Here is a 16,041-nt window from a genome sequence, read left to right on the forward strand (position 1 = left end):
TGATAGAATTAAGCAGGCAATTTTCTGTCCTTTTTTCAAAAGTCCAAGTATAATTCTATGAAGTAGTCTGGCAATTTTCAAAATAAAATGTAGAGATTTAACAGAAATGAAGTACTGTGTTTAATGGAAGCACTCATTTTCCTCTGTTAATTTGATGTTTCGAAAAAAGGTATAGCTATAACTTACTGCACTTAAGCAAGATATAGCTACAGGAAAGAACAATACATGAATTTTGCAAGAATGATAGCAAAATTTTTTGTTTTGACAAGGATTTCTACTGTTAATGAGCATCCAAGAAGAGGTATTCTGGTTAAAATTGTTGTGCAGGTACCTTAGGTACATCAAATAAGGTCAGATGGACATTTGAAGGAAAGACAGCTACAGAAGATAAGATCCAAGCTGTGAAAAAATTGAAGTTTTTCCAGTTTTTTATTCCCATTGCAACATTATTAAGAAGGTTCTGTTCTATTTTGAGTGCTCTCTATGGTACATATTTTCATTACATTAATATACAAAGTGTCTGAAGTCTTGTAAAAGCTTAGTATTACAATACAGGTTTATGATTCAGAGTGCTCACCTGGATAGGATAAAGTATTTTATTCCTTGCCTCCAATGGATTGTGCTTATTGTTGTAAAGTGCTGTTGCATAGTTGCTTTTTCCTTCCTCTCCTCAGAAGTATTTCACTGGTGGAAGAATTGGTAGTATGTGTGTGGTTATAGGTACACAGGCATATTGTGAAACATTGAAGGGATTTTTGGTAGCATTCTGACCCTGTTTCTTGAGGTGCTGACATTACGCACATACGATCACTGTAGCCTTTTCTTTTCTGAGCCTTATCTCTGAGTCCTGCTCTTGTTTACTCCTGTAGTGACAGACTGAAAGTGTAATGCTCATAAAGTAGCCTGACTTGTGGTGAGGGGTGAAAATTTTTCTGTTTCTTCAGTTAGATGCTATGAGAACCTCATCTGTGAATGTTTTAATTCCCACAGCATTAGAACCTTCATTTTTTGTATATATTTTGATTTCTTTAAAAGGAAAAAAAACAAAACCAACAAAGAAATGGAAAAAACCCAAACAAATCCATAATAGAAAGTACCAGCACAGTTAAGGAAATCATACAATGCTTAACATTACATTACATTACATTACAATTGTAATTATTTTGTAATTATTTGGCTGCACAAAGTATATGTACTCTGTAGTCAGGGAGATACTGTAAACTGATCAAGTAGTCTGGGATATTCAGTAAGAAATGTTGGCATTATATCCCAGGCTAGTTTGACTGCAGAGAAGGGCTTGGGGATCTTTTGCCCTAGTGGTAAGACCTCACTAGCAGATTTCATACTAAGTTCTTCTTCATAGTATTTCTTAGAATACTATTAGCTAATCCAGTCAAATAAGCAGAGACATAAATGTGTATTCAGTATCTGAAAATTAAAAATTTTTCCTGCCTCTGGAGTGATGGAAATTGTTCAGCTATTGATCAGATACAATTGTCCTCTTTTTAGAACAGAACAAGAAACTTGCCAGCCAAGTATAAAAACATCTGCGTAAAGCTTCTTCAAATACGAATCACAGTGACTACTACAACTTTGTCATCCTCATTTTCACTGAATTTAAATTCTGTTAATTGGAAAGTTTTATTAGCTGTAATAGAGATAGTAATTGAAAAGTCAGACTGATTTATGAAGGAAAATTTGCTATGGGTGAGTGGTGTCCTCTAGCCTGTTACAGTCAATGGGGGATTTGCAAAAGTACCACAAACAGTCAAAACACTCTGCTAAGTCCTGTCATGATTGGAGAAAGAAATGCAACACATTGGTGTCTCTAATGTCATATTTCTATGAATTTATTCCAAAACAAGATTATGACATATGACAAACTTTAAGTAAGTGTAAAACTATCCCTGTGTCAGAGTGAACAGAAAAATGATACATTCTGTGTTATTTTAAAATAGCTTCTTGAACTCTGCTGAGTAAACTGGTGTCTGTACCGTGAACATTGTTGTAGAAACTGAGAAATAAAAGCTGCAGATCTAGAAGCTAGTGAGAATTGAAGTAAGTAACACAAAACTATGAAAGAATTAGTCAGGTATTCAGCTGCAGAACAGAGCTTATTAAATACACATTTTATCATTGAAAAATTAGTTTATTTTTTTATAAAAAATAGTTATTGGAAGCTTATTTTTAAGTAGTAAAGGTAAAATTGAAAGAATACATTATCAGTGTGCATTTTCGTACTTCTGCATTAATTCTTTATAATGCAGATAACAGTTTTTCATTATAAGTGTTGAACAATTTATGCAGCTGAGCTGATTTGAAGTGAAAATATATTCAGCAAGCAGTAACTTGTTTAACCTTTCTCTCTGGTCTCAGCCTCTCCTGCTTGTGTTGAGCTTTGTGATCTGTTCTTTCTCAGCTGGGTTTCTATTAGCAGCCATGCATGAGTCAATGGGGAGCAGAATCTTTTCCTAAGTGGTTGAATTATTCAGCCGTATAAACAAATTCATAAGTATTAGGAAGAGAATTTTGGTCCTGAGAACATCAAAGAGGTCAGTAAGAATGAACAATATGTAGTTTGGTGAGGTATTAGCACATAAATTGCTCTTCTTGCCTTTTTGTAATCCACCTGTTGACAAAAGCAAGAGTGATGATTAGGGGGAAAAGCTCTTGTTAAAGAATAATTGGAAATCACATCATAAAAAACCCCCAGCCCTTTATTTCACGTGCAAAGGCACACATTGTACAAGTGCTGATACTGAGAGGTGTATTCAACAGAATGACCTACTTAACATGAAATGCTTCTCAAATACAAAGAATTCAAGTTTCTGCTCTGCTACACCAGTTTCATATCAGAGCAACACACAGATCAGTGGAGAGACGCTGAAGTAAAAAGAGCATTGCATTCATTTGGGATTTTTTATTGTGAAGGTGTAGCAGAGTCAAGTCTGTTAATACTCCATGAGGTTAAAGTTGATGATTCCATAACATTCTAAGGTTATTTGACTTCTGCATGAGGCTTGCCTGCAAATTATAATGTTGTTTGTCCCATTAATACTGTATTTCCTCCATGAAATTCATATTTGTTGTGCTTCTAATCTTACATACATGTGTGCATGTACAGGCATATTTAAGACAGCCTTGACTGCTATATGAATGAAATGCATTAATGAATGAAAGCATTCCACGAAAAATTTTAAATAACTATACGAAAGGATACATATTGTGGAGATAATTAAAATCACTGGCCTTTTCTGTCCTCTTAGGAGGCTTCATCCTAATTCAGTGCTAATAGTTAACAAGCCTGTTAACCAGCATCTCTGTGTAGTATTGTGAAAATGGTAAAGAAACACGGAATAGATGGGCATATATAATGCACAGCCTTCTTAGAGCTGTTTGTAAGGTGGCTTTATCAGCATGATAGTCAATCAGGATGACTTTCCAAATTTCATGGTAGGTAAGCTCCTTTCCAAACGCATGTCTACTGTAAGGTACTTGCCAAGTCTGCCTGATTTGCCTGTTCATAAATTTGGTTTCATTGCCTTCACACCTCCATTTCAAAAAAAAAGGGGAAATTAAGCAATGGTAGATATCTTGTTGACCTTTGTGTTTCTTGCAGGTATCATAGGGAGACCTTAATTTTTTCCCATGGCCTCTACATTAGTGATATACAAATAAACACATTGAAAGCAAATATCTCATGCTTTTTTTCCCCTTTGTTTTTCCTAGGTAGAAGCAATTTCTAAACCCTTGCCAAGCAAACAGCAATAGGAAGTTTTTCCCATAAAAAAAAGTCCTGAGAAGTCAAAAGGCAGCATTCAGCTGATCTTTCCTGGATACAGAGATAAAGAAGCAGCTAAGGCTGCCCTTACACTTAGCAATGCTTTGGTCCAAAAATATTGCCAAATCAGAAAGAAACTCTGCAGAGGATAATTACACACTGTATTTTCAGCTATCAGCTTTAGCTAATAGGACCGATTTCTTGCTATCATCTTATTTAAAAATGTATTTCCTTTCTTAGGTGGGTTTAGTTCCAGTCCAGATGTTTTGGTTTTGTCTCCTTAACTTAAGGATGACGGACTGTGAAAGTTAGACTAATGAAGCTTCTGAGCTAAACTGTTTTGGCTCCCAGTGCTCATGTGCAAAGGGAAGATACATGGGTGCCTGTGATTGTAATTTGTAGAATTAATTTTGTAGCATACAGTCTGGCAGGAACTTCTTGAAGTCCAAGCAAACACAAAAGACCAAGAAAGCTGCACGTTGCTTCTGGTTCTGGTGCAGTTAAGGATGCCTAAAGTAAGAACAAACACTGTGTCTAAGTTGCAAGGGGTACAGTTGGTGTAACAACACCTGTCAGAAGCTTTATAGAAAGCTTGAGAACAGTGTTTACTGTCTTACATGGTAAATTTGGCTTATGGGCAGTCTGTGTGGTTTTCTGAGTACACAAACTGCACTGGGTATGTAGCCCACTTATTCTGAGTGAATTAGAAGGCCCCTGCTGAGTTCTGATGGAATTTTCTTGAAGTCTTAACATATGTTATTATAGATGTGAAAACCCCCTAATATTATCATAAATGTAAAAACTTACGAAAAAAACACTAACAGGCAGTAAAATTCAGTGAATTGAGGTTCCAGCTGCACTGAGTCTTATGCAAGCAAAAAGTGTTGCATATTGACATTTATACTGAAGTTTTTGCAAGTTGGTAAAACTGATCAGTAGAGACAGAATGTTAACAGAAGTGGTTATTTTCCTCTTTAACTCATCATCCACCAAATGAACTGCAAGCCCACTTAAAAATGCCTGAAAGTCCTGTGGAGGTTTTTTCAGATGCTTTGTTCCAGTCATCTTCCCATTCACATTTTCAAATGTTTGCACACAGAGTATATCATAAATTGTCTTAGGATTTGCAAGTACTCTGAAGATGCCCTGTCAAGTTACTAATCCGTTTCCGAAAAGGAATGTTTTGCTCATATAAATTTTCCAGTACTGTCTTATAAATTCACTGAGATAAATATAAAATCTCACTAGACAGACAACAAAATCTTATTCAAGGATTCTTCTTTTAACAACTGCCCTAAAACTAGTATTTTGGCATAAGGGTTTTAGTTAAGAATTGTTTCAAGTTTCTGTAACAACAGCAATAAAATGCTTTCATTTTTTCTCTGTTTATGTTGATACCTTCTTATTGAAGAAATAGCCTACATTTAACAAAAAGTATCTAAGACCTTTCTTCTTTCTTGAAATGATCCAGTCTCTTCAGGCCCTTTGAAAACAGCTATCACACCAGTCAACTCTTGTTTTCTGTTATAAAGGAAAAGGAAATCTTTTAGAACATGATAAATCTTTCCAATGATGGAATGTTTTTTCCAAAGTGATGAACTATTACAATAGCTTTCTATTTGCTGGGAATGTGGAAGAATTGTTATTAGACTATACATCAGGATGCATGTTGTTTTTTGTTGTTTTGGACATCTGATATCTTTATACTCCACTGAAATAACTGGAAAGATGTGCTAATATTAATAGGCTTTTTGTTGAAAACATGGAAAGAAGAAACTAAAGTGGCATTCTGTGTTTCAGCATACCTGGATTGTTTTATACTTTTGTAGTTCAGGTTGTATAACTGTAGACTTTTACTCCCCAAAGGGTTTCCTCTTTTAAATTTAGCAAGAAAGGATAATCTGGTGGTTTAGATTATTAGCTGATTTCTGTGAGGTCTGCTGTTCCTCACTTGGCTCTAGACTTCCTGGACAAATGCAGACGCATTCCTTAATCTAAAATAATTATCAGGCAAATCGTACTCTGGCATCCCGCATGTTGTTTGCATTTATACTGTAAGGTCTCTAGAGCACAGACAGGGTGGAGTTACACTACATAACACATGCACACCTGCTTTTGAAGTCTTTTAGGTGATATTGCAGAGCACACAGTTTAATGAAGTCGAGAAGTACAAGACTTAGGCACCTGATGATTTGCCCTCTCTCTGAGGGGCTGTATAGTAGTGCCTTTATTTCAGCAGTGGCACCAACAGCTCTGTGATGGAAGGTAACCTATACATTTAAGAGTTTTGTAGATGTTTCACTGCACTAGTGCACTCAACAGCGTGGTGCACTTACATGCATGAAATTCAAACTCGTTTCCCCTTTTTGGCACTTTGTAGGAGCAATATTGAATGCCATCAGTTTGTATATGCAGTCCTGAGGATGACATGGTCCAAGTGGCTCATCCTTTCTCACTCCGTTTTAAACCATTCACAAGTGTGACGTTTTCTGAAGGTCTCCCTTTGGTTTCCCTATGTTCTAATTGCAGGAGAAGTTCTGCAGTAGATGATTTTTGCCTGCACTTTCAGATTATATCCCTTTCTATTTTTGATACTATATTGTAAACAGTCCACTTACTGTATAGCTTCGCTTGTTATGCAACATTACAATTTCTGTTGTTTCTTCTAGGTAGAGAACAGACCCAAATATTATGGAAGAGAGTAAGTAGCAAACATCTCTGAAAGTGGTTTATCCTGACATATTGGTTGATAATAGTTACAGAAAAGGTGGCAAGTGTTTACTCTGTGCCCTTTGTTTCTTCTGTGTGTTTTACAGCAGTGTGTCTTACCATCAGATCATTATTACAGTGCCATCACTTTTGCCTGCCTAAAATTACAGCTGCAATTTCTGATGGATATGGATATCACTGAGTGCTACTTTAAGTGAGAAAAACATACATATGTTTCTGTACTTTGAAAGGATTGTGGTTTTTTACCTCCCTCTCCGGCTGGCTTTGCAAAAAAGGTGTTCTGTTTAGGGAAAAAAGATATTTGGATCCCAAACATATATTGGTATGTTCAGTCTACATGTGTCTTCTCTTTCAGGTTGCTAATGTAAAGATGGTTAGATCTAGAGTGGAGAAACAAAGTATATCTTATTTATGTTTATTTTGGTAGAAGATGTGTAGTGTTGCTGGGTTATTACATCAGCAATTACTGAGATTATGGCAACTTGCTAAAATCTCAGGGATTGCATAAAATATCCTTGAATGCTTCAAAATGTTTGATTGCATGCCACTAGCACAAAACATGTGAAGCCAGCAGGAGAAAACAGATTTATTTCTACATATTAAATTGACAGATGCAGATTTAAAAACAATATACTTGTTTCATAGATATTCTTTCCTAGAAGCCTTTCTAAACCATTTAAAGTGACTTCAAATACAGGCAGAAAGGGAGATTAATTTAAACTGTAGATTCCTGCAAATCAGTCATTTTTATGTTTGCTTCTTTTTTAATTACTCTTGTTGGTGCTTTTTAAAGAAGACCAAAAGGTGATTTAAAAGAGAAGAGGCATGTGTTTCAAAAAAATGTTTGTTCCTTAGATTCCATGGGATGATCTCAAGGGAGGAAGCCGACCAATTATTAAGTGTTGCAGAGGGAAGCTATCTCATTCGTGAAAGCCAAAGGCAACCTGGAACCTACACTTTGGCATTAAGGTCAGTAATTAATACTTCATTTTAAAATTTATAAAATATTCAGATTTTACTGTGTTGCTGACCTCAGGTCATAAAATCTCTTGTGATTGTTTTCATTTTTTTTTAATCACTGTACTTTTTCACCCTAGTTACAAATTTGGTATCTTTAACCTTCTCTGTCCCTTCTTGAGGTGCTAACACTCCTTATTGTTTGCCCCATCAGGGTAACAGCAATTGTGGTTTTGCTGGTGGTGCTTCATTTTGCCCTTCTGCCACTGTGTTACAGATGTGACCCCATGCAGATGTTGGGAGAGCAGGTGATCAAGAAATAAAAGACATCTCATGAGTTCCCCTGACTAGTCTGCCGTGTGGGTACTGGCTAGGTAGCTGTTGCTGAAGAACACTTAGTTCTCTCTTGTCTCTTCATGGGATGGCAACAAATCAGGAGGCCTTTTTCACCTGAACACTTGTTAGCTACCAACGTTTGCAGATCTACTTCTTCATTCTGCAAAGTTCTGACAAGTGGATCAGCTATAAATAAAAAAGTCAAATAAAAAATAGTTGTAAGTTTTAAATAGCTTAATTGCTTTTAAAGTATTGGAGGTTATTTTGGCCTGTGCTGTACACCTCAGTACCCAGATGGGAGATAGTGATCATTAGCAATGTTTTAAATCTAAGTGGGACAGAAAAACATTGAAGGAGAAGATGCAGTTACTGAAAGTTTTATATGGGTAAAATAAGATTATAATTAAAATAATAATGTCTTGGAATAAAAATGATGAATTAGTTTTTCAGGGGAAAAAAGAGTATATTTTAATGAGATATTTGTTTCTGTAGTAATAAGATTTCAAAGAGAAACAGTGTTGACATTTACACTGACTTGCATTAACAGTGTAAATTTGGTATTTCTTGTTAAAATAATACTCAGTTTCATCATCTGCTCTTGCAATATTCTTTTAAAGCTAAAAAGAAATCAGTTGTAACACCTGGCTTGAAGGCAGAGCTCCTGGCCCTTGCTTCTAATGGAGCAGAAGGCACAGGGCCTATAGACTAAGATGATGCTGTAACCCCTTTGAAAGCAATAAAATCAATTTTATCCCAAATAGAAAGAAGAATGGATAGTTGTTCGTAATCAGCTCGGGAAAAGGTTTCAAATGATAGCAAAGTTGCTATCGTTGATTTATTTTGATGAAATTCAGCTTTTGGGAAAATACATCAGAATCTGAAACTGCAGCATCTTGCAGCCATTTCATTATGAAGTGCTGAATAACTTACGTATCAAAGGCAGTGGGTCTAGGTGGCTGCTTTCCTGCCCACAGCAGATAATGCTCTGTGGTCTCACTGTTGGCCTTCAAAGTGTATGGATGAGGGTGTTTACTCTCATACCTTAGGTGGAACTCTGTGAACTGCAGTGCTGTGTCTTTCACACATTGGAATTTTACCACTAGGATTTCTTCTTAATCACTACTAGGAAGTGTAGCAGGAGTCTGCATTTCCATTGACTGGAGGGAGAGTTTTGCTCAGTTTCTATTTTTCCTTTTCCTGGAATTATAGATGCAGAATACAACCATTAGCCAAAATGCCCACTGACTGTGTTTCTGAAATTGTAGCCTCTCTTTAAAGACTAGGTCCTTTCTGCAGTCTCTCTGTGCATCCTGACTGTGAGAAGTTTGCTGTGATTGCCATGATAAGTTTATGTAATTTTATCAGTTTTTGAGAGCATCACTTGTGTTTGGGTCACTACACTGCCAGATGGCAAAGATAGCCCTGTCTGCAGTTTAGATAATCCCAGCAGGAATTTAAGAATGTAATTTCCACTGCCAAAAACGGAGCTTGTCAGTAGGATGGTATGTATGAGCAAAACTTTTCCAAGTTCAACAGAAGGCTTCGATTGAGTTCAGGGTCTCTAATTTCACCCTTTCTCTTCTAGCTGTATGAACCAATTTGATATTTCCATACTAGGTTTAAGTGCCCCTCTCTCCCTTAAGCAGTCATGCTAACTTTAGGATCACTTCGGTATGATTTTTGCTTTTCCTTCTTTACCTTTGTTTTACCCCTTGGAAGCTGTGGGAGGAAAGAAAACTTGGTCAGCTGTTACATAGAAAAACAGACACAGAACAGGTTTCAAAGAATTTTATTAAGTTAACGCAGCAATTCTCTACAGGTGCCCTAATTCTGTAATAACAATAGTGACCAAACATAAAATGAAATATCCTTGTTTTCTGATTGGTTTTCAGGCACATTTTGGTAAAAAAAATGGAAAAAATTGAGTAAAATTTAGATTCTTGAAGGTACCATCAACTCTTGGCATAAATACTTGGTCCCCTCTGTATTTCTGTGTTCTACTCAATCTCTCTCTCACTGTTTGTAGCCTGATGTGTCAGTCTTTGACGGCCTGTCCATTCTGATTAGGGCAAATTGGAAACTGCCTATGAAGTGCGATTGCATCATGAAATCCCAGTTCATCAAGACATAAAAGTCTTGTGGTAGCTCTGGGTAGAGCAGCTGATGTTGAGACTGAGACAGGTTTGTTTCCTGGCTTGTAGCTGCCGATGGTTCTGCTGGGGAGGCAGGCAATTCAGTGAGACAGACGGCCCAGCACGTCCAGCTCTGGCAGATGTCTTCTTCCTGTGTTTGTGTCAGCGTGCCTGGGAATCCTGAAAAACCCAGTGCATCCAGTCGTGAAGAGCAGTTTAGTGAAACAGGATCATATCCCTTCCTGTGGCAAGGTATGATGTCTCTGTAATGAAATGTTTCCAGTCATCTTTTCTGCAATGGAGAAGAACAAGCTTTTTGTGATTTGTCCTGAGGACCCAAGCCAGACATTTCCTCAAATCATCATGGAACACTTTCAGTGTTACATTTGAGTCCACCAGCTATTGTAGCTGATGTCCAAAATCTCAGTATTCATACCAGCCAGGACTGCACATCCTGTTCAAGATGAACTGTGCCACGTTTTAGTTCTTTGTTCCCCAAACCTTTCTAAATGAGTTTTTGACCACTATGAAGCATTAGGCTGTGGTACTTTTATGGAACTAGCTTTAGTAGATTTAAAGATCTTGTTCCTGAGCTGCAATTGCGACAGACATAGCCTAGCGCCACTTAAATGACCAAATATAGGACAGGAAAAATAATACTTTTTGCAAGCTTAAGCAAGGCGGTCAACTGTTCTTTGTGCAATACTGTGAAATAGTTGAGTTCAAAGTGAAGATATTTAATTTTTTTTCTTAGTAAGATAGGGAAAGTGAGTCTTATCCAAAAAAACTTTTCCGTTTTTAAAGTTGCTGTTGATTTACTGTAAAATCTGCTTTCCACTTACATAACAAGCTGCATTTTGCTCGTCTTATGATGAGCTATTTTTGCCTACTTTCATCCATTATTGTGCAATTAATTTGCATCAGGACTTTTTTAAAGGCAGACTACCTTTTAAATCTAAATTTGAAACAAAAGATGGTAAGGTTTTTTCAGAAAATAAATTTCTCAGAATTTGTAACAGAGGTAGAAGTATGTTCTTAAAGAAAAAGAAAGTGATAATTTAAATGTTGTTTTAAGTGTGTAAGTTTAACTAAATATTCAGAGCTGTCCTTCAAAGAAAATTGATGTTTAGAGCCTAAGAAGGCCTGTAAAATTGTGTCAGCTCAGATACCATATAAAGGAGAATGAAGCATAAACACAACTGAGAGCAGCAAATCAGCACCCTACTATATATAATGCCTGTACTTAATTATGGATGCATTCACCAATCTTTACTAATTAATTAATCAGAGAATGCCGCTGAAAATGTTTTGCAATCTTGAGGTTTAAAAAAAATTGCTAAAGGGAGAAAACTATCATAGATATATATGTGTGTCCACACATATCAGCAAGTCTCTGTTAGAATAAAAATATTTAAAATACATTGTAATGTGGATTCAATGGTCCAAACAGATTAAAAGAATGAAAGTTCCTAACTCACTTCTGGAGCTATTAGATCTGCTTTTAGATTGGCAAAAGAGTAAGTAGTACACTGCTTAATGTTAAGACCTATAGCAAATGACAGTAACAGTAAGACATGGTTTGCAATGTAGCCTTTTGTGGTGGAGAGCTTGTTTAATAACTAGGATGAGGATAAAGAGGAAATGGGTAGAGATTGTACTAGTGGTAGGCGTTGAAGTGTGATGGTACTGCATGTTCTTTTGAGTAGATAGCTGCTGTAGCACATTTAATTGGTTACCATGGTTTCCCTTCCTGCAAATTCTATTGTTGTGATACTGAGAATGAATTGAAATAAGGTTCTGCAGCATGATTTTTTAGAAAAAAAAGGTAATAATGTGAGCCATGATTATGAGTCATGTTTTCTTTATGTTTGGGGTTTTGGACACATTGAAGATTATGTAGCACCAGGAAAGAATTCTTCAGGTGAAATAAATGTCAAAAATTAGTAATCTTTATTTTAGTCAACAAATTACATGTATTGTGCAAATTCATACATATATTCTCTATCCCTAAATTATGAAATTTTGTTAAGAAACTAGCCACTGGCATTTTAAAAGAAGACCTAATTGTTAGGCTATAAGAGCATAATGCTGCAAATGAACCTTTTAAATTTCAGAGGACAACTGCTTTGGTAGCTGGATGCTGTTTATTTTCAGTGGGCTCTTTTGGGACACACGTGTAGTGCTGTTCCAGAACATGTGTTGGTTGCTGTGGGATCACTTACATGTGTAGAATTCAACATCTGCAAAAGGCTTCTTGAATTCAGAGATTAAAACCGTTGATCTGCATTCTGCTGAAAAGCCTCGTACATACTGGGACAAGGGAGAGCAATTGGAGAAAGAAGAATTGTTTGAAACTACTTTCTACATGATAATAGCTGAATTATGTTTTTTGAATTACGAATGCATCAAAATCTGATCATAGTTTATCCTACATCTATAGCTGATCTATAAGTAGTCAGAAGGAGCCCAGCAAAGCAGTAGCTAACTGCATCTCTTCACTTTACCATGGTAACAGTATCCTGACATCGTGCTAGTTGGTAGGAAAAAATTATAAAGACCATTTTAAAGACTAAACTTTGCATATCTTTCTGTGTATTTTTTTTACCTGATTTGCAAATGCAGTGATTGGCAGTAGCAAAGGCTGAATTCAGTTTCTAGAAACCTTTCTAAAATATTCATACAATATTCCTTGTTTGCTAAATGAAGAAAACCAGAGGAAAAGGTGGTGATAAATTCTGGAGCTTGCTTTTCTGCTCTCAAGTAAAACAATTGGCCCTCTATTTAAATGATCTTCCATATAAAAAGTTTCTTTCCCTGCATAAAATTTCACACTAAATAATTTACTCTCTTAGTTTGTCAATAACATGAAAGGTTCAGCTACCAGTGAACAGCTTAAGTATCCAGCTTGTCACCTGCATTTTGTGAGTGCACCTGGGCACTACTGAGATGGTTTCACTTAAGTATTTAGTATAATAATAAATAGCTACTAACCTTAATGAGTAATTAACTGGCTACCTAGGTCCTCCCACAGACTAGAATGCTTTTTTCCTTATGGTTCACGTCTTCTTGCTGTGTTCCTGTTCTCCTTCCCTCCTCTTCCCATCTGTTGTTGTTGTCAGCTCTGTTTTCTTTTGGCTAGTGTCTAATTTATCTTTGGCAATTCAGCTTGCTGCAGTCTTTCTCCTGCTCGTGTTAAGTTCAGCACTTCTCAGAGGAATATTCTCTGCTTCAACGTGTTGTGAACTTTTTTGGGAGAACTTGTCCAAGAGATGCCTGTGCTCAGTGTACACAGCTCATGCTCATTTTATGCCATGTCCTTCACCCTGGCTGTAGTTCCTGCTGTGCCACAAAGGTCTGCTGTGATCTGGTGAACAGCAGAGGCACTGCACTTGTGGTGAGGTACCATGGTGGAGCTCAGAAGGTCTGGGCTCACTTCTTGGTTTCATATATGATTTGGCTTTAGGCCATTAAGTTCTGAAGGCCTCATTTCTCAGTTAGAGAAGATGTTTTCTCTTCTCTATTGTCTCACATTGCTTATTCAGTACAAAAGTCTAGGATATCTTAAAAATGGCCCAAACAGACTGAAAGTTGCATCCCATCTCTCAGACTACCCCTTGTCACAGCTCCTGAGCAGGAATGTGTTGGACTTTGCTGTTTTTATGGTGCATAATATCTGCCTGGTTGAAAGCTTCTAAGCAGTGTCGGAGTTGAAATAATAATTGAAAAAATCAAATTGTAATGCAATCAGTTGATAATTAAATTGTATATGCAAGTACATAGTGCTTTCCTCTCCTGTCAAAAGCATACATATCTTTTCTGTCTTCTGCAAGTTCTATTGGAATCCCTCTTTTTCTCTACTGCTTTTAGAAAATGCTAGCTAGAAATCTATCTTCAAGTTAGTCCTTTTGATTGGCCTCTTCTTTTGTAATTTATGAAATACATATTTAGGAATTTTTTTATTTGGAGAAACACCTTTATTCCTGTACTTCATCAGCTGTAGATACTGTGGATGCTTTATAGACATGTTTCCAAGATAACACACAGTAGCCTTACATTGTTGTTTAATGTCATTATTGTTTTCATCAAAATATTTATTAATTATTCAAACACCAAAACAACTGACAGCAGTAAGTGTTATCTGGCCCAGTTTTCCTTTTCCTTCTCCCTCCTTTATACTTGGTGAAGCTCAGCTGAGTTGAGTATGGTTCCTCCTGATTTGATAGGTGCTAGAAAGAGAATCAAGCTAATTTTTTTTATTTTGTATCTTGAGATGAGTAGATGAACTCTAACAGTCTCAGTAATAAATTGACATCTGCCCCATTTATTGCTGCACTTGCATGAAAGAAGAAATTTTATTCTAGAAAAACAGAATATAATAGTAAAAAAGCTATTAATCTTCATTGATGAACTGTTAGTAGCCCCAAGAATTCTAATAATGCATGTTATGTATGCAGGAACCATTTCATTTTGTGTTGTTATGCTTGTTTATTGTTAAGGAATGTAGCTTTGAGGAAAAATCATTTAGAGAGCAGGATGAGTATATTGGTGAATTTCTCACTGTTTGCAAAAAAGTGATGAGTGAGTACTGGAAGATTAGAGGTAGAATATGTTGAGAAAACAAGTTAAGTGAATAGCAAATTCTGTAATACCTTTAAGTAAGTTAAGTAAACCTGCATTGTAAGATTTGCATTAGCAGTGGCTTAAGGCAAATCAGATTTGACAAAATCTCTCTGGAACAGAAACCCTACTGTAGTTTTTTTTAGTCTAAGTAAATTTGGGTTTTCTTGAGACCTTGAACAACAACCTGCCGTATACATTTAAAAAAACCCCAAACAAACAGGAACAACAACTAAAACAATGTTGTTCCACTCTGCTCTCCAAGAACCCTTTCTGGACTTGCAAAGCTATTTTACAATGAGAACATTTCTTTTGTTTTTCACTTGATGTCTTCCACTCAGGTTTCCTTGATACACTGAATTAAAATATCTATATTGTTTTAGTAGGATAAATTAAGAGCAAGTTACTTTCAGTGTGAGAAAATCCCTAGAAGCAAAAGAGAAATAGGGCAGCCATGATTAACTTTTAAACTAAAAGGGGTCGATTTAGAGTAGATAAAAAAGATAATTTTTTGTGGTGAGGGTGGTGAAACACTGGAACAGGCTGCCCAGAGAAGTAGTAGATGTTCCATCCCTGGAAAAATTCACTGGATGAGGCTCTGAGCATCCTGGTCTAGGTTGAGATGTCCCTGCTTATTGCAGGGGGATTGGACTAGACAACCTTTAAAGGTGGCCTTTCAACCCAGACCATTCTTTGTCTCTATGAACTTTAGCCCTTGTAGGAAAAGCTCCTCTAAGTGAAACAAAAACGAACATGACTGAACATTATGCTGTGGCAGTTTTCTCTCCATAATACACAACTGCAGTGGAATTCCTGCTACATTTCTGATGTTGTTCTACTTCAAAAATATACCAGAAAAACAATATCATATATGACCTAAAATGAAAATGTTATATGTAGAGTAAAATTTACATACATATTTTGAAGTTTGCTGAGTAGACACTGGTAGGGTTGATACCTTAATTCAGATGAATTGAAACACAGTTCTATTTTAAAGTAATATGAAAGCTTTTTGTAGCATGAAGTCACATGGTAAAATTAACTCTTGAAGAACATTTCTTTAAAAATTTTGGTAAACATAATTATTTACTTAGTAGGAAACTATGAAAGTTAGTAACATTCCTGCTAGTAACATGTCCAGATGATCTTTATCCAGGCAAGCTGGCATAGGTCTCCAAATATTGCCTTCATGTAAAGAGAAGATACCAGGCTTTTAATACGTTCCCATGTGCATGTAGAATTCAAAGGTGTCTTAACCACTAACCACAGTGAGTCTATTTCCAGGAAGCATGGAACTTTCATCAGGTAGAAAAGGAAGGAAAACAATGCCCAAAACATTGGTATTGATTCTGATTCAATCATCAAATCAATCCCAGCAATTTATATCAAGTTTAAAATTGAATAAGCCATGCAAGCACAGTACTAAGAAGAGGTAATGCATCTGTTCAAACCAAACAGATTATTTTCAAAGTCTTACCACTGATCAAG

The 16,041-nt window shown here is 36.3% G+C and overlaps 1 protein-coding gene across 1 annotated transcript in view; it reads left to right on the forward strand.

Annotated features, from left to right (window-relative positions):
• Positions 1-16,041, forward strand: part of CHN1 (chimerin 1) — a 96,629-nt gene that overhangs the window by 26,137 nt on the left and 54,451 nt on the right. Inside the window, exons 4-5 of the mRNA XM_032114099.1 lie at positions 6,451-6,482; positions 7,367-7,480. Coding sequence (XP_031969990.1) covers positions 6,451-6,482; positions 7,367-7,480 — 146 coding nt within the window. The remainder of the gene's footprint in view (positions 1-6,450; positions 6,483-7,366; positions 7,481-16,041) is intronic.

The sequence above is a fragment of the Corvus moneduloides genome, chromosome 7 (genome assembly GCF_009650955.1).
Source record: "Corvus moneduloides isolate bCorMon1 chromosome 7, bCorMon1.pri, whole genome shotgun sequence".
NCBI classification, from domain to species: Eukaryota; Metazoa; Chordata; class Aves; order Passeriformes; family Corvidae; genus Corvus; species Corvus moneduloides.